This window comes from Phyllopteryx taeniolatus, chromosome 20 (assembly GCF_024500385.1).
Source record: "Phyllopteryx taeniolatus isolate TA_2022b chromosome 20, UOR_Ptae_1.2, whole genome shotgun sequence".
NCBI classification, from domain to species: domain Eukaryota; kingdom Metazoa; phylum Chordata; class Actinopteri; order Syngnathiformes; family Syngnathidae; genus Phyllopteryx; species Phyllopteryx taeniolatus.
The window spans coordinates 1,762,793-1,786,766 of NC_084521.1; the positions used below are offsets into that span (position 1 = coordinate 1,762,793).

Below are 23,974 nucleotides of genomic sequence, written 5' to 3' on the forward strand. Positions count from 1 at the left end.
ATCAACAACTGCAAATTAGTTCAAAAAGTGGGTTTCACTTCATTGTCTGTTGTACACTTCACTTTAATATGATGTGAATATGCAACATTAAACGTGGACAGAACATTGAATATGATACATTAAGAGGTGAAGAGCACATTAAATAAAACAAATGATTGTTAATGGTGTTCAGTGGAGTAATGTGGAGGTGAGGACTTAGGGTTAAGGGTTAGGGTCATTTCCTGTAAATCAATGGGAGGTGCTAGAATTCAGTCCAGACCAATTAAACATCCATCCATCCATTTTCTGAGCCGCTTCTCCTCACTAGGGTCGCGGGCGTGCTGGAGCCTATCCCAGTTGTCATCGGGCAGGAGGCGGGGTACACCCTGAACTGGTTGCCAGCCAATCGCAGGGCACATAGAAACTAACAACCATTCGCACTCACAGTCACGCCTACGGGCAATTTCGAGTCTCCAATTAATGCATGTTTTTGGGATGTGGAAGGAAACCGGAGTGCCCGGAGAAAACCCACGCAGGCACAGGGAGAACATGCAAACTCCACACAGGCGGGGACGGGGATTGAACCCCGCACCTCAGAACTGTGAGGCTGACGCTCTAACCAGTCGTCCACCGTGCCGCCTGCTAGAATTCACTCCAGACCAATTAAACATCCATCCATCCATTTTCTGTGCCGCTTCTCCTCACAAGGGTCGCGGGCGTGCTGGAGCCCATCCCAGCTATCATCGGGCAGAAGGCGGGGTACACCCTGAACTGGTTGCCAGCCAATCGCAGGACCAACTAAGGTAGTATGTAGTATTTGTGTTATTATTTTTTTGTTGACTTCATTATTGTTGCTGGCAGGGTTTGACCTTTTTTTTTTTTTTTTTTTTTTTTTTAGTAAATACACGGCTATAGGCAATAAACCAGGATTGGGTGCTTAGACGTGCAATGTAAATGCAGTCTAGTGTGTAAACACAGATAGTCAAAAAGTGTGTCTGCAACTTTGGAGAGGTTGGCTGCACTTTATTACCGTCGCTCAGTGGGCCTTCACCAAGGAGTGACTGCTGGGAAAGAAGTGAAGCGCCCATTCTGTCAAGAGGAGTTTTAATCCCCGCGAGGTGCCCCGTAATCCCCACTGACACCTTTCCGGGAGGGATGACGCATTTGGGAAATGACAGTTCCGCCATGGAGCCGGCGAGCTTTGGTGTCGGCCGGATGAACGACGCCGGGGGACGAACGGACGACACTCCAAAAACAAAAAATATATCAACAAGATGAAATAGCTTTAAAAAATAAATCATTAGCCTGATAGCATAATTTTCATTTTGAATTTACCGTTTCAATATCCATTTTAAAAAAATGACCAATGCGTTTGCTAAAAAATTCGATTTTTTTTTTTCAAATAACAATTCTTTAGGTGTAGGTAGTGGACAGAATGGTCTTTCAATAGAACAGTAAATTTTGACCGAGCAAGATTTCTTAAAACAGGTAAAGACATACGTAGAAAAATGCTTACACAAAATCTGCCTGCTATGAAGAAATATCATGACAGACAAAGAATAAGGATATTTTTTGCAGAGATTTGCGATATCTCAGCCTGCTTCTAGTTTTCTTTTTTTTTTTTTTTTCTCCTAGTGTCGCATTCGAAACTCAAGTCTCGGTCGATTGAACGGAATGCTTGCCACTGGACCGGACGAGGTACGTCGGCCTCAGTCTTGTCTCGTGTTCCTTGGTGGAGAAGCTCACAGAGGAGGTGACTACAATGTTTTATTCATACATCTAAAAATGTGTTGCGCCGTGACAGAATCAGGCAACCGTCACGTTGCGGCGGCGCGCAAGGGGGGAGCGCAGCGGCCCGAAACACAACACAAGAAGTAGACGAGAGTACACGTGTTTGCCTGCGCAAGTGTAAATGTCAGGAGGAGGAGGAGGAGGAGGAAGAGGCGCTCGTTCCTTGTCAAAATTCTCTGCTGGGCGCCAGTGGCAGCCAATCTTCTTCTCCAACCTTTTTTTTTTGAGCTTCTCCCCAACAACAAATCCACTCGACTTGACGAAGCGGAGAACAACGAGAATTTGAAGACAATACTTACGTAGAAGCTGGATTCACTCTGCAGGTCGTAATGAAGAATTCCATTCCAATTTCCATTTAGAGCCTAAACATCATTCCATCAATAGTATCTACAAGTAATTATATGGAAATCAACAATTCTACATCAAATGCCCACCCAAGACTGACCCAAAAACATTGAAAATTCTGCTAAACTCCACATTAATCCCGTTTATTTTCCCTCATTTTTTCTGTCTATGTAACTCCAATGTAGCATATTTATATCACATTTAATGTTCAGTACAGCTTTAACGTATTATATTTACATCGTATTTAATGCCTGTACCTTTAACGAAACATATCTACATTGTGCTTAATGTTCTATACACCTTGAATGCAGCATAATTACATGATATTTGATATTTATACACCATACACCAAAGCACCATATTTGCATCATGCTTAATGTCTACCAAAATCTAATGTACATATTCATGTATCATGATGAAAAACACCTGTATTGTCCCATATTCACATCATATTGCATGTCTGTGTACCTCAAATGTACCATCTTAACGTCATATTTACGTCTCGAGCACAGGTGTCAAACTCAAGGCCCGGGGGCCAGATCCGGCCCACCACATCATTTTATGTGGCCCGCGAAAGCGAATCGTGTGTCAACTTCCATGATTCTTGCTAAAAGTTCCAAAGTTTTGTATTATATTCATATGTAATAAATGTTTTGCCTCCAAACCCCTTTTACAGTTACTTGAACAATAGTTGAACAAACCATTATGCTTGACTTCTGATTTCAAAACTAGTTATCCATCAATTTGTTGTCTATGTGTAATAATATGATGAGGCGATTAAACATTGATATGGTTTTACAATCATAATAATAATACAATCTGAGGAAAACCGTATCTCCAATGTGGTCCAAAAAGGAGTTTGACACCCCTGGTGTAGACGCTTTTAATGTACGGTGGTATATTTACATCATATTTAATAGACTATACACCTTAAACAGATTTCATGTCCATACACCTCTAATGTAGTACATTTAGATAATGTTTAAGGTTTATACACCTCCAATACAATATTATTTGTTGGTACACGTCAAATTGACCATATTTACATCATATTTTCTGAAATCTAATGTAGCATATTTACATCATATTTGAATGTTATACACCGCCGTCTCTTCCTTGACCCACGGCCCCCTCCACAGTGTTGTGTGACTCAAGCCGTAATCCGAACAAACAAAAGCAGCAGCAGTGAAAACGCAAACACCTCGACGGAGGTTTCATAACAAATACGAGGGCGATACGCTCTGTGCCAAAACGAATCTTTGGCTAATTGAGGGTCCTCCTGCCCCCGTTGGCTGCTTCAGCCCCAGCTCACGTAATTAAATGTTTTTTTTCTTCCTTAATATTTGTGCTAGCCATCTGGAGGCCTCGTCTCTGTAAACACGCATGCTGAATTGATTCCTTAACATTGTTTGTGTTCCTTCTCGCCGCTTTATCATCACCCAGGATTACCTGTTTGTTTTTGCTTCCATCAGCAGCAGCGCACAAACACACACACGGTGCCACCCCCCCCCCAAAAAAAAAAAATATATATATATATAAATGGCTAAAGTTTCTTAAAAAACAAATTGGTCAATTGCCAAATAATGAATAGTATTAGATGGAATTACTACTATTTTTTAATGCTATTAAATGATCTTGAATTGAACGTTATTTTCTCCTTTTCCATAAGAGTTACTGTTTATTGCTGATTTTTAAGCAATTCTTTTACATTGGGTTTGCCGCAACATGCTGCACTGACATCAACTGGAAGAGAAAGTACCCTGGGTACCCTGTAGAGAATGTACAACAACAGCCTTAAGGTTAGCAAAGCCTCAGCAATCAGCTGACACACACACACACACACACTTTTTCTCACACACGTGGTGGAGGATGGCCGACACTTTATCAGCTATGTTGGCGTCACATCGTCGGACGCCTCTGCGGTTATCGCCATCCACGCTTTGGTAGAGTGATAGCGTTCGCGGGTCCGCAGTAAAATGTCAAACTCACAGCAGTCGTCTGATTCAATCGGCGATATCGACAAGAGCGTTTGGGCCCACGTGCTTTCACGCTTTTTAGGTGGGCAGCGAACGTAAGACAACCTCAAAATGAAGTTGTTTTACATGGCAAAACGCAAACATTTGAAAGCATTGAATGTGAAAAACAGATGATATTAGTGTTCAGTGCATGCAACCAAAGCCACATTAGCCCCTTCTACACTGCTTTTTCCCGTCTGTGTGAAAGGTACCGGCAAGTAAAAGGGGCCCCCCAAAAATCACCACAATTTATTTTGTTACGTTTTTTTAATAAAGAAAAATAGCACTGCATTGTATAAAAACATACTAAAACAATGAAAGCGAATGTAAAGAAATAAATTGGTTTTAAAAAGTGTAATAACTTTATGTTGGGACAAAACAACAACTGCAGTTTTGTACAGTATGTTCGCCTTTAAGGGGTGTGGCCTAGTAAGTGATGTCGGGAACTTGGCCAGTTAAGAGTGCGAGCATCTGCGTGTGAGTTTTGGCCTAGTGCAGCTCCTTACGAGTGTTTTCATTTTGTATTTGTCATTTTTTACTAACTGTAACAATATTAATTCAATCTGCTAGCTATTTTTTTCCTTAATAAAGGTCATGGTAATCCGAAAAGGTTTAATCTAAATTAGTTAAATTTTTTTTTCTTGTTTTCTCAAAACGTTCAAATATGACATAGGGAACAATGCGATTCGGCTAGCGATTCTGTATGTTTATTCCGATCAATAAACAGCCGTAAGTGCATCGGAGACTCTAATTCTACTTTTTTTTTTTTACATTTCACTCGAGTGACAGCGTATCTGAACTGCAATTTTGTGTTGTCTTTAGTAAAAAATATTGGCTAGCCTGTTTGCCAACGCAAGCTCTACAGCTGACTGTGCAAGCATCAGAAAAGTCAATTAATTAGTCAGGCCCTCGATGATCTTGATAAATACTGTAAGTCTGACTTTCTATGTCGTCTATTTTTAAAGTTAGTAATACTACGACTTACTGAAAGATACATTTTTCTCCTTTCGAAAAATCTCACGTCTTCTTTACGACGGACACGTCACATGTTCAAGAAGGCTAAAATCATCAATCAAGTCATTTTCCCCATTTTCTCAATCACTCTGCCTTGGTCAAATGACATGCAAGTACGTGTGACGTCATGGCGATAAAGGTCCTCTGACTCAATCAATAACACAACATTTCCTTCCCTTTTAGTCCTCCACCATCAACTCTCAGTGGTGTGATTGCAGAGTGTCGGTGTTTTGGGGAACCGCAGCTCGGACTTAGTAACCCAGCGGCAGACCGCAGAGTGATTTACAGAGCGAGCTTGTCGAGGCTCAAAGGGCGTTGAGAAAATGAAAAAAAATGTGGCCAGTGCTGTGCTGATTCAGTTAATGCACAGCTACAAACCTTGCAAGTCGTAAATCACTGAGTGCAATGCAAAGAAAACCTGGGATGGAACCGTGGGAAACATACAGCGTTTGTCCTATTTTCCACCAACAGTTTCCATTTCTGGAACCTCGATCAGCAAACTTCTGTTTCCTTGGGAGTCCTGTTTCTTTTTTGACTCTACGGTCTTTGGCTGGAAAATCCCTCACTGTTAATCACATGTCCTCTTCTTTTGTGGGTGTGTCCAACTTCTGGGGCTCTGTTAGCATGTATAGTATTCTTTCGCTTTGTTGAGACTCACCAGTGTCCTGCCTACATGGATATCACAGGCAGGACCACTGATTGGTTGATTCCATTGTCAGTCTTGATGCAGACATTGGTCTGTTGAGCTGTCAATCGGAAGTTATCTTATTATATGTACCCGTTATGTCTAATTTTGAAGGCCTCGGTTGGCGTGTACTATTTTCGCCATTTTTGGGCTCATAAGCTTATGCGGCCAAGAGTCATCTTCTGGAAGCACTCTACGGCCAAGCATGTGTTTAAAACGGTTTTAGGCTTTTGAACAATTAAGTTTAGTCTGGGACCACTTACAACAACCTGGCCTTAAAACTGGTTCATTTGGCTGCAAAGGACCAGAAAAATTTGACTCAGTTTTTATGAGTAAACTAAATAAATAGGCACATTTATGTGGTGGTGCCTTGTGCTCAGGACAAGATGCTTACTATTCTGTCTGTTTTGGGTGTGCTCGCACTTCACATATTGTTAGCAAAAACACGCCTCAACCTTCTTTGACAGCTTTACCGCCTGGCAAGGACACCCGGCATCCGTTGATTCGATAAACAGACTTTTGAGGCGGAAAGTGATATTTGCAGTTGTTGCCTTTTCCCAAGCACATCATCCCACCTTTCTTTCTTCCCCGCTTCCAAATTGTGCTGGAATACAGACATATGTGCAGTCAGTATGCTGTCTTTCTGGCTCTGGCAGCGCAGTTGAGGGGATTAGCCTGCGCCTGAGTGCCTCGACTAATGATCAGTGCAGCGGAGAAACACATTTTCACATTTGGGGAGATAAGGGCGGGCAACCTACAAAGCAACCGACTCCCCGTGGCTCGTGGTGGAGCCAACACAAGTCACGACCAATCACGTGGAGAACAACACCCACTAGTGTCTTTTTAGCACAGCCGGTGACCACTTTTAAATGACATTCCCCCACGACGAAGCCCGCTGGTGTCGTGCTTCATTTCCCAGCGAGAGCTCAAATCTGGCTTCTTTTCCCGCAGAGAGCCCGGGTTCTAATCATTTGGTTTAAGGATGCTCCATGCAGAGGGCTACTTTGCCGAGCGGAGTGGCGTCCTCGTTATTCACACGGAATAAAACATACCTGACGTTAGTCTGCCGGTCGTCCTAATGACAGCGCAACAAACACAAAGCAGCGCCGCATTTCCACGTCACAAGATGAGAAGAAGGCGGAATGCTGACATGGCGATCTACCTGATCACAGCATGTGGGTCACTTCTCCATAAAGAGAAGACGTCAGCGAATCCGAAGTCTTTTGGCCCTTAACCATCGTCTTACAAGGCACCGTGTGCTAGCTGAAGCTGATAGTCATCGCAAGAGATGTGCGTTATGATGATACGTTGATTGATCAAGGTCTGCATGAAGAATTGGTGACGGAACCGACCAATCAGTAGTGTTGTTACAATAACACAACATAACATAACATACGTGACAAAAGCAACAACAATGAACAGACACAGACTGAAAGAAAACCAAGGCGCTAAATACAAGCTAACTGACGAGACAACGAGACACACCTGGACAAGACACAAGTGGCTGGAGGGAGCCGATTGGTGGACACAAGGAACGGGGCTAACGAGAACAGGTGGAAAGGAAAACCTAACGAGCAAGACAAGCCATGAACACCACGGGACTCAGGAAAACAAGACAAAACATGAAACAAAACTAAATGCAATCCAAACAAAAACACAGATGTACTTTGGGTCACTTTAGGAAAAGCGCAAATATTTTTGTTGTTGTTGTTGTCGTCACATATGAAAATGGGTCAAATTTGCCTCATAGTATTTAAAGGTTAATCAAAGACAGTGAGAATTGGTCCAATCCTTCTTACCTTGCCGACATACTGCTCCTCTGTCCCCATGTGTTCTTCTAAAACAAAGAATTGGTTCCAGATCCAGCCCCGTTTGGGCCTGTGGTGCACCTCTGTCTCCCCGTTGGCCAGCTTGCTCTGATTCCTGCCCGGGTTCCGAGCCAGCACCCTGGCGGGCAGGTGGTGGTTCGCCCCGTGGGCCCTCTGGAGGAAGCAGAGGCAGACCAGGACGGGGCAGAGCCCTCTGGTGCCGGGTATCCTCATGGCGGCGTCTCGTAAGATTATCCCAGCGCTCCGGGACTGTAACTTCCTCGCAGCCGCCACCGCTGCCTACCTCTCCCAAGGCGAAACTTTAAATCCGAACGGGGAGACGAGCGGTCCCTGTAAATCCAGCAGAGGTCATGGTCCAAAAAAGCGGAGCTACTTTTTACATTATGGAATTTCCCAGCCGAGCCACGAACGACAACGCGTGGACAGTTCTAGTCGCAGAGGAGATTAATCCCAGATGCCATGATGGGTATCCTGAGGGAGAGAGCAGAGAAAACAAGGGGTTATCAATCCAGTTTCATTTGAACACTAATTAGAAAGCATAACCCTCATTTGAAACCCCAGCCCTGTCTTGAAACTCTCATTTCAAACCGCAATGCTGGTTTGAATACCATCATCTAGGTTTAAAACCCAAATTTCAAAAAAGTAAATCACATTACAATCCCTAATTTGTAACCCCAACCCATTCTTGAAACCCTAATTTGTAAGCCGAACTCATTCCTTAAACCCTAACTAGAAAGCCTAACCCAAAATTGAAACCAAACTTGAAACACTAACCAAGGCTTGAAACGCTGACTTGAGACTCTTGTCACTCAAAATCATAATTTGAAACTCTTTAACTTGCATCCCTACCGTTTTTTCAAAACCCTAATTTGAAACCCTAACCCGAGATGAATGTGATGGACGTGAGAGGCGCCAATCCCAGATAAGCACATGGGCGCCTCAAACAACCTTCCCGCCGTCAAACGAGCGTGGGCCATCTCCATTCCGGTGTGGCGTTTTGTAGTCAAAACGTTCTGGCGTACAGAAGGTCGGCGCGGCGCCAGCTCGTGGTCAGCGCCGTTAATCGGCCACTCCTGGACTCGACTTTATTAAGAATAGCCACCGAGGCTTTTGATTGTGTAAGAGCGCATCCCATAATAACTGTCACTGTCACTGGGACACTGTCTCTTGCAATAACCACGGTGGAAAAACGACTAAATTAAACACGAAGAAGTTGAAAAGCAAGGCATCCAATCGGCAGGGAAAAGAAATTCAAATCTGCCTATTGTTGGCCAGATCTTCAAAGTGATGCACCTGCGTGTTGGAAACCCAAGATGACTTTTTGAAGGATTCAAAGTCCTTAATGTGCGCAGGGTCTCGGGGGACGGAGGGCTGGAGCGAATCCCTGGGGCGGGGCACGGCACACCTGGGACCCCGTCACAAATCACAAGCCAGCGTTTCATCTTCAAGGAACTCAATGTACTGCACGTGCTCTTGTAAACACGCAGGATGATGGACAGTCTTATTGCACTTCACGAACAATAACGTGGTTTATTCAACTCAACAGATTTGAAACCCTAATTTGGAAGCCTGATTCATAACCCTAACCCAAGCTTCAAATTCAAATTTGAAACCCGAACCCGTGCTAGAAACCCAAACACAGGCTTAACTTAAACCTTTAATTTGAAACTCTAACCCATGCTTAAGATCCTAATTTGAAACCTTAACCCAACCAAAATTTGAATTGAGAAATGATATAAATACCCCAAATTCAATCTGTGGTTAACTTTTCAGCAGCATAGTTATGCGGGCTCAGTTTAATTTGCAGGTTTGCATGACTATACTATAAACATCCATGTTTCGACCTCTTTTTGTGTGTGTTTTTTAAGGTGTGTGCTGGGGTGAGTACACCAACTCTCTTACTCAAATAATTTAAATCAGTAAGAACTCAATCTGACAGTCTTATTTTCAGATTTAATGTGTGCGTTACCATTCCCCAAAATATATGATTCTATTGTTTGTCATTTCCGTGGTGCTTTTGTTCCACTTAAACAACCTCCGCGAACACTGCATTGTGTGCTTTGTACGTACGTTCGCACCCGTGTGACGCTCGCTCAATTGATTGCACAGTGCTATTGTATTCACAACTTTTGCCTTGAGTTTTTTTTGTGTGTGTGTGCGAAGAAGTCAAAATTTTCCTCTTGATTTGTTACGAATTGTATCTCGGGGTGTCACTGCAAGCAAGTGATGCTAGCCTCAAACGTCGCTGAGATTCTGAAGTCACAAGACAAAAAACGTTGGATGTCGGCAACTGACAAGCTTGACGCTACAAGTGGGACTGTCATCCAGACACAAAGTAAAAGAAACCTTTTGTCAGTATGGAAAAAAAAAAAAAAGAAGTCTGTGCAAAGTCGATGCTGAGGTGGTGCTCATTAAGTTTGGAGGTACAATAGCAGCAATAATTGTGTCTGCTGGCAATGCTGGCAAAAATGAGTCTTGGACGAGGGCAGCGAGCACACCGCACTTTCTGGGCTGCGCAGGAGTGACATCATCAAATGAAATCCTCGTCAGCAAAGTCAGAAGTTGACACTTTGCATCAGGGGTGTCAAACCGGCCCGCGGAATGAATTTGAAAGTGCAAAAATACATTAGACGTTACGGTTTTGGGGACTAAGGATCATTTTGAGAATTATTATGCTCATGTAGAAAATGGGAAGTTTGACTGCCACATAACAATTTGCGACTGCCACACACTGCTGAGCGATAATGGCTGAATTATTTCCCCGCGTCTATAAATAATTCATACGTGTTGATTCGATTTTTGCATAGAAGCCGCGGCTAATCCCGCACGACACTTGTTAGCGACGCTAAGGAGGCGCCGCTGTGCTTGTTGACGGACGATTCGCCGCCACCAGCTGCAGCAAAAAGAAAGGCAAGTTGTGCTGGGTTAAACAGGCCGGGGATAAACACTCGACAACGACGCGTGTAATCAGCGTCCGGATTGTCATCTGCAAAGGTAGAGAAACACCCAAATCCCGACTCCGATACCTGTGGCAGAGGAGCATCAATAAGACAATTCCGCTTCTTATGGACCGCGGTTTTTCGGTTCTGCACTCGGGCTACGAACTCAGGGCAAGTTAAATAAAACGAAAAATGGCTTTACGGCTTTTATGTAGTTCCTGGCTGCTCCCAAACTATGGGAATGATCAATTTATTTTCTGTGCATATGTCACTAACAAAGCACAAAACTATTTGTTAAATATGGGATATAAACTGTTGGGATGTTTCGTGTCCGAAACCACAGAAATGACAATCCTCGCTCTCCCTAATCAAGTGGCCATCCCTTACGGGGAAAAAAAAACTGGAGAATGTGATGCTGATGTAGTTAGCTTCACTTAATCTTGTTAATTATTTTGTTAATTATTTTGTATGCACCATTTCAAGGGCCAGAGCTTTAAGAGCTTTTTTTTTTTTTTTTACTTTTATATATATATATATATATATATATATATATATATATTTAATTTTTTTTCTTGGGCAAGCCAAGTGAAGTCAAGTCCTATGATAACTCAAGGGAAGTCCCTAAGACAAGTCACCTAATTAATACAGTCTTACCCGCAATATCTGGTCTTCATTAAGCGAGAAGGTTAATGATGTCATTATTGGCCAATTTAGCAGAATTGAATATTTAACACCTCATCATGTTTCTAATCAAATCAAGTTGTGCATCTTTTGCTTCCATTATTTTTCAGGTCAAGTTGTCAGTCATCAAAGTTCGAGACAACTCGAGTCCAAGTCGCAATGACTCAAGTAAGTCCCCATCCCTGCGGAATATTAGTATAGTTTAGGATAGTATGGCGGGAACCCATCTTTATTTTGGTTTGAAAGTTAGTAGCGTTAGTTGCGGAATATAACATGAGAGCACAGGTCTCAAAATTCCGCTCACAGTCAGATCCAAGTTGCAACATCACAAGAGTGTTTTGCTATTTTGGGGCTTGTCCAGTCGCACCTGTGGAGAGCGGACGTCTCCTCGCTTCGCAGGAACCTTCAGCACTCTTTACACTGGAGACTCGGACAAGCAACTTTTGTACTTTTGCCTCAGAGAATCCCCAAAGCCATCATATTATATGTCTTTCTGTGATGCAAAGCAGAGTTTATTTTTGTTCATCTTTATTTTGCCCCGTCCAACCCGTCACGTCCACCGATGCTGTCAGACCTCACAAAAAAAAAAAAAAGGTATTTCTGGTCTTTGCCTCCTGTTTTATTCATGCAAACAGAAATTTTAAATCACAGAGAATCAAGCGGTCACGTAAACAACTTCAATTGGATTAGACCAAAGCAGGGGTTCGGCCAACGGCCCACGGATGTCTGCCCGCAGGCTCTGACGGCACAGTGGGATGCCCGCCACCTGCGAAGGCGAATAAAAGACAGAGAGATGTCGGTCCCGCTTGGAGAGGGACCGGCCTCCCGTCGTTGCCGCTAACGGCTAATGCTCGGCTGCACGCCGAGCGCCCGCTGATGCAAAACAACAAACAGCCGACGAGCAGGGCGGGTCAGAACATGTCAGTGAGCGGGAGAGAAGCACTCAATGAGGTAAATATTGGAGCCATTTAAAAGCCCCCACCGGGGTGCTGGGTGGTCCCTGCTGTTGCGTCAGTTGGGGTTTTGGGAAGTGTATTCAAACGACGCAGCGGAAGGTTCGGCTCGGAAATGGGAACCAGCAGATGTCAAACTATTTTACAGAGACTACAGCAAAATCCACAGCAGGTGTTTGATCTCTGAATCGAAGAATACGTTTCCAAGGATGTCCATTCTCTGCCTTTCTGTGACTCTTCCAATCTCTCTGCGCCTCTTTTGCAACCTGCAGATGTCACTGTGTGGGTCTACTCATGATAGACATGCCTCTCGAATTTCATATTGCTAAATGAATTGAAAACGTTTTGCGCTGAGACACCAAATTTGGCTGCCAGGCTGCGCGCACACACGATGACAAATGTTTTGCCATTTTGGTTCGTGTTTTGACGGACCCAAAATGAGCCTTAAATGGCCGCTGCGATCCAAAATGGCAGACTCCCCGTTTCCTTTCAGGCATGGCTTCCTGAGACTTTTTTGTGTGTCTAATCAAGAAAGACACGTCTACCACATTTCATGTTACTGAACTTAACCGTCTCCAGGGGCTGAATTTTCAAAAGTCTATGAGCACTACTAACACACTTTTGCACCGCGCTGCTGGAAGGAGCCTTCATTTTTTCTTCCAGCTACTTGTCATTTTGCAAAAATGTATTCAGTAAGTTGGGAGCAACAAGTGCGAAGTGTGCACAGTCATCCCGCCGTGCCACGGTAGCGGGAAGCACACGGCTGAGTAAAGTGAGCCCCTCTCTTTTTCCATTCGTGTCCAGCCGTTTGCCATGCGCTCGCTAACGCCGCTGTTCCACTCTTGCGTGCTTCAGCCGAGTAGTGTGATGAAAGTCTTCTCACAGTCGGGTGGTGGATTAAAAGTGCTTGTTTTAAGAGGGAAAAACTACAACCTAGCTTTCAAACAGCCTGGGCCTCCTTGTTACATTGATTTGCTAGTGTAGAGGTGCTACTTTAATTGACAACTATTTTGATAATCGATGAACTGTCCAAATCCTCAGAATTTCAGCCTCTCAACAGTAAATACTCTCCAATTTCTGTAGTTTGTAGTCTCGTTTGCCGAATACGGTAATAGGTTGCGCATATACCAGATTTAATGATACAACCAGGGTTTCTGTCGACATTCCTCGATAAAATGGAAAAGTCCTGGATTTGCATTAAGGATGTGTTCAAGTCTCCACTCTGACAGCTAATCGCAAGCGAGTCGCAGCAGGTTTTTCAACACAGATTAGCACGACTCCCGCGGAATGAGGAGGTTCAGAGCGTCAGTCGTCCCCGCCGCCACCAAAGCCAACGCTCCGAAATGCCATCGCCGCCAGTGAGCTGTTGAAGCCCTGATTTGCTAACCTAACCGTGGCTGAATAGCTGATTTTGAAACACATTGCTTGAATCACTAACTTTCCCCTGACTTAAAACCCTGACTTAAAACCCTACTATGGAACTTTCAACCTTGGCTTTGTAACCTAATTTGAAATCCTAAAATGTTCTTTGTACGATACATTGAAACCCTAACCCTCACACATAACGTTCATTTGAACTTCATTTCGAACTCCTAACCCTAACCCCTAACCGTTTGAATCCCTAACCCGAACGTGAAATCCTAACCCTGTTTTGAAACCCAAATTTAAAACCCTAACCCAGCCTGGGTAAACCCAAAATTTTAAGCCCCTTACGTTATCCCTAACATAAAGTCCTTACCTTGGCTTCAAACCCAAATTTGAATCCCTAAACCTGAGTTGAAATTCTATTCCTCTCATAAAAACATCATTTTTATTGGCTTCATGCCCTAATTTGAAACCCCTTGCCCTAAACTTGGAACCCTATCCTTGACTTTGAAACCTTAAAACTAACTTTTAGCCCTAACCTTGGCTAAAACTACAGAAAAGAAACTAATTATGGCATTTGATAACTTCACTGGCCCGTGTTAACGTATAAAACAATCATTCATTGGTAAGACCGCACCATATCATTGTTGCAGCTGTTTTTAGCCTGATAAGAACCTTTAGCTATGATGTAATGTCATGTATTACCTAAATATGTAACTATATGCATGTGAAAATAAATAATAAATAAATTCAACTAAACTTGGAGGAAGGGTGCTGCGGCTTGTTCCGGTGTCAAATAACTTTTGAATGGAATGTCACACCTGCCTCAATTGTCACTTTTTGCCACCCTTTTATTGCTGCATTTTCCTCCGATGATGCTGGGAATTAAAAGTGCCTGAGTCTTTTCGCTAAATATAAAATGAAACGTTAGCGAGCAAGAAGCGTCTTCGCTGGATCAACTTTGTAGAAGTTTCCAACGTGTCTCATTTGCAAATAAATCCAAATATACTGTACCTGCGCTCGATGACGAGTATTTATTTCTTTTTTTCTTTTGGAAAGTTGTGCACACAAGTTGTCATTGCAGTGTGTGACCCAGTTACAAAGTTGGAAAATGCGCATCACCACTCGGGAGGTTGCGGCACAAAAAAACTTTGAGAGCCAAATGTCACGTCTGCCGCCGCTGTCACTTTGCATGTGTCATTAAATACAAAATAGCGCTTGTCTCTATCAAATGGTAAAAATCATGAAGAATGAATTTCAAAAAGCCGCATCAGTGTGTGCCAAAAAGCAGTCATTTGAAAACCTCCGCCAAGGCACTGTAACCCTGGCTTCAAACCCAAACCTTGGCTTGCCGCCCAAATTTGAGACCCTAACCATGGCCGGAAACCCTAATTTGAAACCCTAACCCCGCGTGAAAACTCTTATACTAAAACCTTAACTCAGTCTTAAAACTCACATTTTGAAACCCTGGCTTCAAAACCGAATTTGAAAGTCTAACCCTTGGTTGAAACCATAACTTGAAACCCTAACCCCGGCTTGAAACTCTTTTCTTAAAACTTGAATTTAGAAACCCTAATTTGAAAACCTTACCCTGGATTGAGACCCTAACTTCAAACGTTGCCCCTGGCTGAAAAACTTAACTTCATAACCTCAAACTCTGTCTTAAAACTCAACCCAACCTTGAAGCCATTATTTAACATGAAAATGTCTAACGTTTTCTTGAAACCTTAATTTAACACCTTACTGTCATACTGTTGCCACTAAGTCCTTGGTCATACAATATCTGAAGTTGTTTCCATACGGGAGATAATAACCACGGTATATGCAATATACAGTCCAGCCAAATCAACATATTTCAATCTCGGGATATTGTTTTCCTCCGGTGCTTGTCGTTGCTGTGCGAGTCGTCCAATGATCGCGTGCCGGTCGGGCGAGCTCGTTTTGTCTTAAAACGTGCGGGGTTTGAGTGACGCTGCGCCAAGTTGAACGAGGAGGAGCGGGGAAGCGACGGGAAGGATCGCGAACGGAAATGTATTCGTTCTGCCCACGGCGTCGTCGTGAGGCCTCGATGCGCGCATCGCGAGCACGGTCTGGAGTCTCTGGACCACTTCGGCAGGCGGCGACGAGCAGGTGGGCTTCGCAAACCGGGAGGCGGGACCGACCGAGAGAAGCCGCCACCACGTAGATTCCCTCGTGAGAAGTTGAGGGGCGAAAGTGTGGAAGTGTGAGAGGGCGTGTCGTGTTGATCGTTTACATTCTTCAGCCACTTCATTAGGTATACCTCCGCAATCGAATGCCATCCAATGCAAATTTGATTTCATTCAGTGGTTATGGTTTGAAGGCAAGGTTCAGGTATTCAAATGATGGTTTCAAGCCTAGCTAGAGATTCAATTTTGGATTGGAGTTTTCAAATTATTATTATATTAGTATTGGGTTTCAAATTCAAATGTCAAGTTTGGCTTTCAAACACTCCGAATTTCAAATTTGGTTTATGTTTCAAATTAGCTTTTTATAATAGGTTTACAATCCAATGGTTGGGTGTTGAATTGTTTCAAGCCAGAGTTAGGGTTTCAAATGTAAATTTGTAATTACGTTTCAGTTCGGGGTCTCTAATTAAGGTCTGAAGCAAAGGCTCAGCGCACGTGACCACCATGTGCTGTATATCGTGCGGATGTAGTTACCATTTAAAAACACAGCAAATCATATTTGCATATTAAATGGGCTGAGGTTGACTTTTCCTCAGGAAACAAAAACTTCCCTGGCCACCTGGGAGAATTGTTTTTCTTATTCCGGAATGTTTTGCTCAGCCTGGCTCAGCAGCGGCGGTGGCGTCTCTTTGATTCCGTCTCGTTATTTCTCAATTTGTGCTGCTCCAGCGAGGCTTTCTCTCTCTCTCCTCTCTAAACCACGCCGACACGTCTACAAAACCTCGCCAAATACTTTGATTCCTCTGTAGTCCATTTTTTTGGGGTTTTTTTTTTTGGTTTCCCTGTTGGGAGGTTAGTGCAGGGGTTCCCAACCAATGAGAGATAATCACGTGTGCCACGGGAATTGATCCAATTTCACTTAATTGGCTCGAAACTATAAATAATGTATGTTTGTGCATCTGTCCATGCCTGCGACATATAAAATAAAAATAAAATTGCACTCAATGTTATTATACAGTACTTCCACATAACCTGCAAACATGGAAACATTTCCAATTTAAAATATATGCCTCAGGTTAATAAAGGTTGGGCAACACTGGGTTTGTGTGTGCACTAGCAGTAAATAATGGACCAATACACCGTCTTATTTCCACCCTTCAGGGTCATCTGAACTGGAGTTAAGTCGAAATGAGAGAGGAGTGGCCGACCCTCACTCGCTCTCATCATCCTCGTCCTCATCCTCGCCCTCCTCCATCCTTGAATTAGCGGAGGCGCTCCGTCCTTCTCCCACGCAACATCACGGAGCGTTGGCCTCGCTCCAATTACGGCACCTGCGCTCGCTGTTGCGTGTCAAGTGCGAGTCTGTCGGTGACTGGTTTTAGTGGCGCGGCGCATTGGGTTGCTCGCTCGCAGAGGGGCACGCTCACATCCGCAGTTTGTACGTTTTCTCTCAAGAAGATTGCAGAAAATTGTCTGAACAAATATAAAATGCGATCACCCAATTTGACTGACATCGTCGGGGTTAGGGTTCCAAATTAGGGTTTTATGACTCAGGTCAGGGTTTCGAGTTAGAGTTATGGATTCAAATTAAGATTTCAAACAAGGGCTAGGGTGTGAGAGCAGGGTTTCAAGCCATGGTTTGGGGGTTTCCAATCAGGGTTAGGTGTGTTTGGGATTCTCGTTACCATTTCAAGACAAAGTTCAGGGTTTTTAATTATGATTTCAAGCCAAAGTATAGAGGTTCCAACTAGGGATAAGGGTTTTGGGGCATCAAACGAAGGTTTGGAACCAATGAGAGGCTTTGTCTCAAGCCAAGGTTTAGGGGTGTTAGGAGTTCAATTTAAAGTCAAAGTTTAGGGTTTTCACTTCCAGTTTCAAGACAGTGGGGCTAAGGGGTTACAACCAGCAAGACAGCTTTTAGGGGGTCAAATTAGGGTCTTGAAATCAATGTTTAGGGCTTCAAACCAGGGTTAGGGGTGTAAAATTTGGATTTCAAGACAAAATTTAGGGTTTCAAGTAGGCTTTACACGATCAGGATTTTGGGGCCGATCACCAATCAGCGAGTTTAAAAAAAAACAATAACAGATCACCGATCTGATCACAAGATGGAGGAATGTGTCTATTTAAATGACCTTCATTTCATTCATTTACTGTATATGCTTGTGTACTTAATTGCTCCAAAAATGATATTTACAGTCGCTGATGGTGTAGTGGTACACTCGCCTGACTTTGATGCAGGCAGCGTGGGTTCAGTTCCCACTCAGTGACGGTGTGAATGTGAATGCGAATGGTTGTCCGTGTCTATATGTGCCCTGTGACTGACTGGCGACCAGTTCAGGGTGTAGTCCGCCTTTCGCCCGAAGTCAGCTGGGATAGGCTCCAGCCTCCCGCGACCCAGACCAGGATAAGCAGTGTTGAAAATGGATGGATGGATGGATGGATTATATTTACAATAAATAATGTATATTTGTTCCTCTATTTATGCCAGTGAGGCATAGTGACAGACAGAACAAATGAATAGTCTTCTATTAGATGGCAGGAAGTAAATACAGTTATTAATGTATCCACTTTTTGTGACATTTTTGTTTGTTGGTGTGCCGTGAGATTTTTCAATTGTAAAACATGTTCCCTGGCTCCATAAAGGTTGGAAATCGTGGATCCTAATCAGTCAGGTCAAACCAACATTACATGACAGAAATAATGGGTGCTAACTGACTGTAATTAAAGCACTTTATTTTTAATTAAATGAATTCACCCACACCAAAACTTTAGAGCATGATTCGACAGAACGGCGGCATGTTTACGTCCAACCGTTCGTGGTACCGCTAGCTTGCTAGGCTACATAACATTTTATTGCCTGCTTGTGAGCCGTATCGTATTAAAAGTACGTGAACATACCTCAAGCAAGCCTGAAACGAACGTCCTCTCCAGTCATGAGCACCGGTGACCACCAACACACGTTTTTCGCCATTTTGTCCTTATAATACCGGCGACTCGTGCCACTCTTGTTGTCGTCGCCACGGTAACGAGTGCATTTGAGTTGACAAGATAAAGCCCAATGATCGTAAAAAATGGGATGTGGAACACAAATTGTATTGCAGTAGTCTGACAGTGGCAGCACGGTGGCCGACTGGTTAGAGCGTGAGCCTCACAGTTCTGAGGACCCGGGTTCAATCCCCGGCCCCGCCTGTGTGGAGTTTGCATGTTCTCCCCGTGCCTGTGTGGGTTTTCTCCGGGCACTCCGGTTTCCTCCCACATCCCAAAAACATGCGTTAATTGGAGAAATTGCCCGTAGGTGTGAATGTGAGTGCGGATGGTTGTTTGTTTCTATGTGCCCTGCTGGCAACCAGTTCAGGGTGTGCCCCGCCTCCTGCCCGTTGACAGCTGGGATAGGCTCCAGCACGCCCGCGACCCTAGTGAGGAGAAGCGGCTCAGAAAATGGATGGATGGATGGATGGATAGTCTGACAGTGCAATTGTGAAAGTCTCGTAGTGTGATCTGGGCATTACGTGTTGTCTGTTCCACACCGCCGAGTTTTTATTTTTTATTTTTATTTTTTTAAATAACTTCTTTGGCCGTCAGATATTTACAGTACTCCGTCAAGAGACACACGACAAGGCTAAAAAATAAACTAGCTTTTGGATTAAAATATACTGTGCACACGGCGACGCGGAGTAAATGTCTTTTGCGGAATGAAGTCATTGATCGGATCGGCGAATTATGACATTAAAGCCGATCAGCATAAAATGCTAAATAGCGGCCCATACCGATCAGCCTGATCAAATCGGTGTTAAGTCTAGTTTCAAGTTAAGGTTCTAAGGTTTAATGTTTCCAAATAGTGTTAAGGCTTTAAATTAGGATGGGAATGTAATAGGTAGCCAGTTTTAAGAGTTTTAAATTAGTGTTTCACAACTGGGTTAGGGTTTCAAATTCAGGTTTGAAGTCATTGTTAAGGTTTTAAATTGGGGTTTCAAAGTCAGGGTTAGTGTTTTGAATCAGGGTTTCAACATTGGGGTTTGAAGCCTGTGTTAGCTAAAACTGTGAGGGGTTCACATTAGGTTTTCAAGTCTGGGACAAGGTTTCAAATAATGGTTTTGATCTTGAGAAAATATAGAATGGGCGTACACGCAAATTTGCATTTCATTTTCTTCTCAAAAGACAGACTCCACTGCCTCTCCTTGAGCAGATTTATAGAATCGGCACTATAGAGACTGGATGAGTGTAGTAGTAGTGGAGTATTTCTGAAATGATGATTTCCTTCCTCAAGTGATTTGTTGATAATTGCAATTTTCCGCTTCTGCTGCATTGGGACGCCACCACCAAATAATCCCATTTTTCAAGCTTTTAAAAAGGAAATAAAACATGTTGACTTATCCTGAAAATGAGGAGTTCACCTCCATTGGATGAGTTTGTGAAACCGACAAAACCACACCCACACGCGTGCTCGCCATCCCGACACGTTTTCACGTCCCAGAATGGCGAGCAGCAATGTGCTCCTATTACATAATGACGGCGGATTCTTTAAGAGCTATTTAAAAGGCAGCAAACGCAAAGCGTATGAGAGAAGAAAAAACTAGGCCCACCTAATAGGACATTAACTATTCATGCGGCACGCTGGGCCGTGACTCGCTTTGCATGTTTGGAAAAGACACACTTAGATCAAAAAAAAAAAAAAGGGCAAATATACAGAGAAAAACAGAGAGAAGCTTCTCATCAGCATTACACTGCAGGCGAGGATCAACCCCAGTGTAGCAAGCTCCTCTCATTACAGCTCGTTTGCAATATCATAGCACCCTACATGCATTGTTTACATTAGAATAATAGTCTTGTGTTAAAATGGATTTAGTGATGTATTGTTTACATGGGGGGAAGTCACTGATGGTGTAGTGGTACACTCGCCTGACTTTGATGCAGGCAGCGTGGGTTCAGTTCCCACTCAGTGACGGTGTGAATGTGAGTGCGAATGGTCGTCCGCGTCTATATGTGCCCTGCGACTGACTGCCGACCAGTTCAGGGTGTAGTCCGCCTTTCGCCCGAAGTCAGCTGGGATAGGCTCCAGGATAAGCTAACCAGGATAAGCGGTGTTGAAAATGGATGGATGGATGGATGGATGGATTGTTTACATGGGATTATGCATTCATAATGGCATGGTTTTAAGGTACATTGACCCAATGATGCACTGGTCTTAATACACATTGAACCAAGGATGTATTGACTCATTGACGCATGTTCCGAAGACACATTGACCCAATGTTTCCCTGGTACAATGATGAATTGACCAAAAGACACGTTGACCAAATTGGTCCCATAATGCACTAATCCTAAAACAAACTGTCCCAATGATGCACCAGTTCCCTGACGCATTGACCCAATGATGCAGTGATCCCATGATGCACTGGTCCGTAGTAAAATGAAACCCATAAATGCACTGGTCCATTATGCCGAGTTCCCATGATGCAATGGTCAATTTCCCAACGATGCACTGGTCCCAGCATACATTGATTCAATGATGCGCTGGTCCAACACTCGACTGGTTTTAAGACACATTGACCCAATGACGCATTGACCCAATAGTGCACTGGTCCCAGGATGTATTGAACCCATGGAGGACTGGTCCCAAAAGACATTGACCCAACCCACTGGTTCCATGATGAATTGACCCAATGACGGATGGTCCGAAGACATATTGACCCAATGGTGCATTTCTCGCCTGATACACTTAACACGCAATGATCCATTGGTTCAATGATGCCCTGGTCGCATGATTCATCAATCCCAAGAAAAATGAGAAATACTGATGGATCCCATCAGTCTCTTCATTTTGTCAGCCATCTCGCTATGATGTGACCAAAATCTCCAAGAGACGATTGTTCGCTCTCTTAGATTGAAATTACTCTAGTTCACATGTCAACTAAATAAATCCAACTAACACAAAATCCATCTGACCGGTCGACTTCATGTTAAAAGCTGGGATGGTTCTTCGGTCTTGACTCGTATCCGATGCCAGGATGTTGCTTCCCTCAAAACCACGAAGGGGTAACTCTCCTGGGATTCCGCATCCACTCGGGACCCAAAGAAAGCCTGTCTTCAGTGCATCATGTGACAGCCTCAGAATGACATGACGGAGACACACTCATGTCTGAAACATTTTACTTCGGTGGAACTCTCTTACTCCCCTCGCTTGTGTTTCTGCTTCCTGCAAGGAATTTAAAACAAACCGTCCTACCGCCCCGACACCCTCCACGTGTTCGTCATGTCTTTGCGTGCCCGTTTCCATCACGACTGATAAGAAGCGTAATGACAAAAATTCCACGCATCGTTCATCTCCGACAAGTGCTCGGCATTAGAAGGCGTGGATTATTTAACTTGTCGCACTCAGGATTTACAAGATTGCACCGGTGACACCACTGATCAACACCCTTCTCACTTTTCAGAAGCTCCCACCCCCAGCCCACCACCATACATACACACGAACACACACATCCCAAATCCCCCCTAAATGAATAAACAGATAAGCAGCACGGAAATAAGATTGCCACTGAATGCATGAAAGCACTATCCATCTTTTCAATGAGCCGTTCCAAGTGTAGGTGGAGAAACACTCTCCTTCTTTTTGAGACTTTATGGTAGCCTTTTTTACATTAAGGCCACAGGAAATAATCTAATTGATTTTGTATTCTATCGGATTATTAGTCAAGCACACAATTACAATATTTTTTTTTCCTCTCGGGTGTCACAATTGTGCTTCATGGCTGTGTGAAGACAAAACAAACTCAGAATGGGACATCTACAGATCAGAATCAAGCCTCTTTCAAATGTGGATAAAAATCTGATGCGTAAACGGATACCTGCCCATGTGAACGCAGCGTAAGTGCACAGATCAGAAATACTTTGTGATGCTAGCTTGACCTCATCCAAATATACCAATCGGTGACGTGTACAAAACCACGTGCTCAAACAACACCATTCTCTGGGGACACTTTGACACTGACGGCGTGATTTCTCTGCAGTTTGGACGTCTACATAGATATGTACGTCCATACCAATAGACGAAAGAAATGCACGTGCAGTGTATATCCAGCCTGATCGTTAATAAGCAGAAATTCCAAGAACCCTAAAATAAAATTCCAAAGAGAAGGGGAAAAAAATGAACCCTGAGACATCACAGCATAGCCCGGCAATCCCCAGGCACTGTGCTAACGTGCCCGCTCGTGAGTGAAGGCATGAAAGCCATCTATTTGGACAAGTGCTATGTTCGTTCCACTGATGCCATCAGAGATTTTCCATCATGTTTACATCTTTGATCTTGCAGTGGAAAATGGGACCTGATAACAGCTGCGTGCTTTCGTCTCTTATTTGTGTTGATGTGTACCGGCCTTATTTCAAGGTATCAGGTACTTGTGAATGCTCCCGATACCAACCACTGACACTTAAGGCAAAAAAAAGTCCTCACCAGTAGTTGGTGCTACGCTGCGGCCATTTTTGACACGTTGGCGAAACATCGCGTGTGTCAGAAAGAAAGACATGTGCTCGGTATCGGAGAGTACTCAAGATTGAATATTCATACTGCTATTTGTCCGACAAAAAGTGGTATCTAACATCTTGAGTACAGTGTTACCCCACTAGTTGTGGGGGTAGGGAGCCAGCCCTGCTCCAACTGGCGAAAATCTGTGCATAATTGACGACCACCCAAAAAGCTTGGCAACTGTCTAGAAATGTCAAAAGATGGCAGCGAAGCACTTTCTTTTTTTCCTGTTAGACAAGGCTATGGCCTGACTAAATGAAGCCCCTCCCCTCACTACAACATAGCACCTTGGCACCAAGATGACACATTTGCCGTATTTGTCTATATTAGACATTGCTTGGGCCTAAGCATAAAAGCAGTGACTAGGCAAGTGTTTCAGCAAATAACAAAAGCATAGGTTCACCCAAATATCTGCAAATAGGCAAATTTGCAAATGATGACCCGTGAATATGCAGAGGGTCACTGTATGCTGAAATAATGACGTGCTCATCTGGATTTACTTCGTGTGAAATCGGAGCCTTGTGAGTTGAACACAAAGCTATTACTGATCTGTCGTCTCACTGACAGCAGGTGGTGACACAGGTTAATTGTACATACTGCCATCTAGTGGGAGAGCATTTAATTGTTCTGCCTGTCACGATATGTCGCTGGTATCGATAGATGAACAAAGATTCATCATTTGTAGCAGATGAATAATCATTTGTCA

At 43.6% G+C, this 23,974-nt stretch overlaps 1 protein-coding gene across 2 annotated transcripts in view; it reads right to left on the minus strand.

Annotated features, from left to right (window-relative positions):
- LOC133470301 (cadherin-18) overlaps positions 1-23,974 on the minus strand; it is a 137,455-nt gene that overhangs the window by 47,718 nt on the left and 65,763 nt on the right. For both annotated transcript variants that reach the window (XM_061758519.1, XM_061758518.1), the window contains one exon: positions 7,629-8,129. In XM_061758519.1, the coding sequence (XP_061614503.1) occupies positions 7,629-7,871 (243 nt within the window). In that variant the 5' untranslated portion in view covers positions 7,872-8,129. The remainder of the gene's footprint in view (positions 1-7,628; positions 8,130-23,974) is intronic.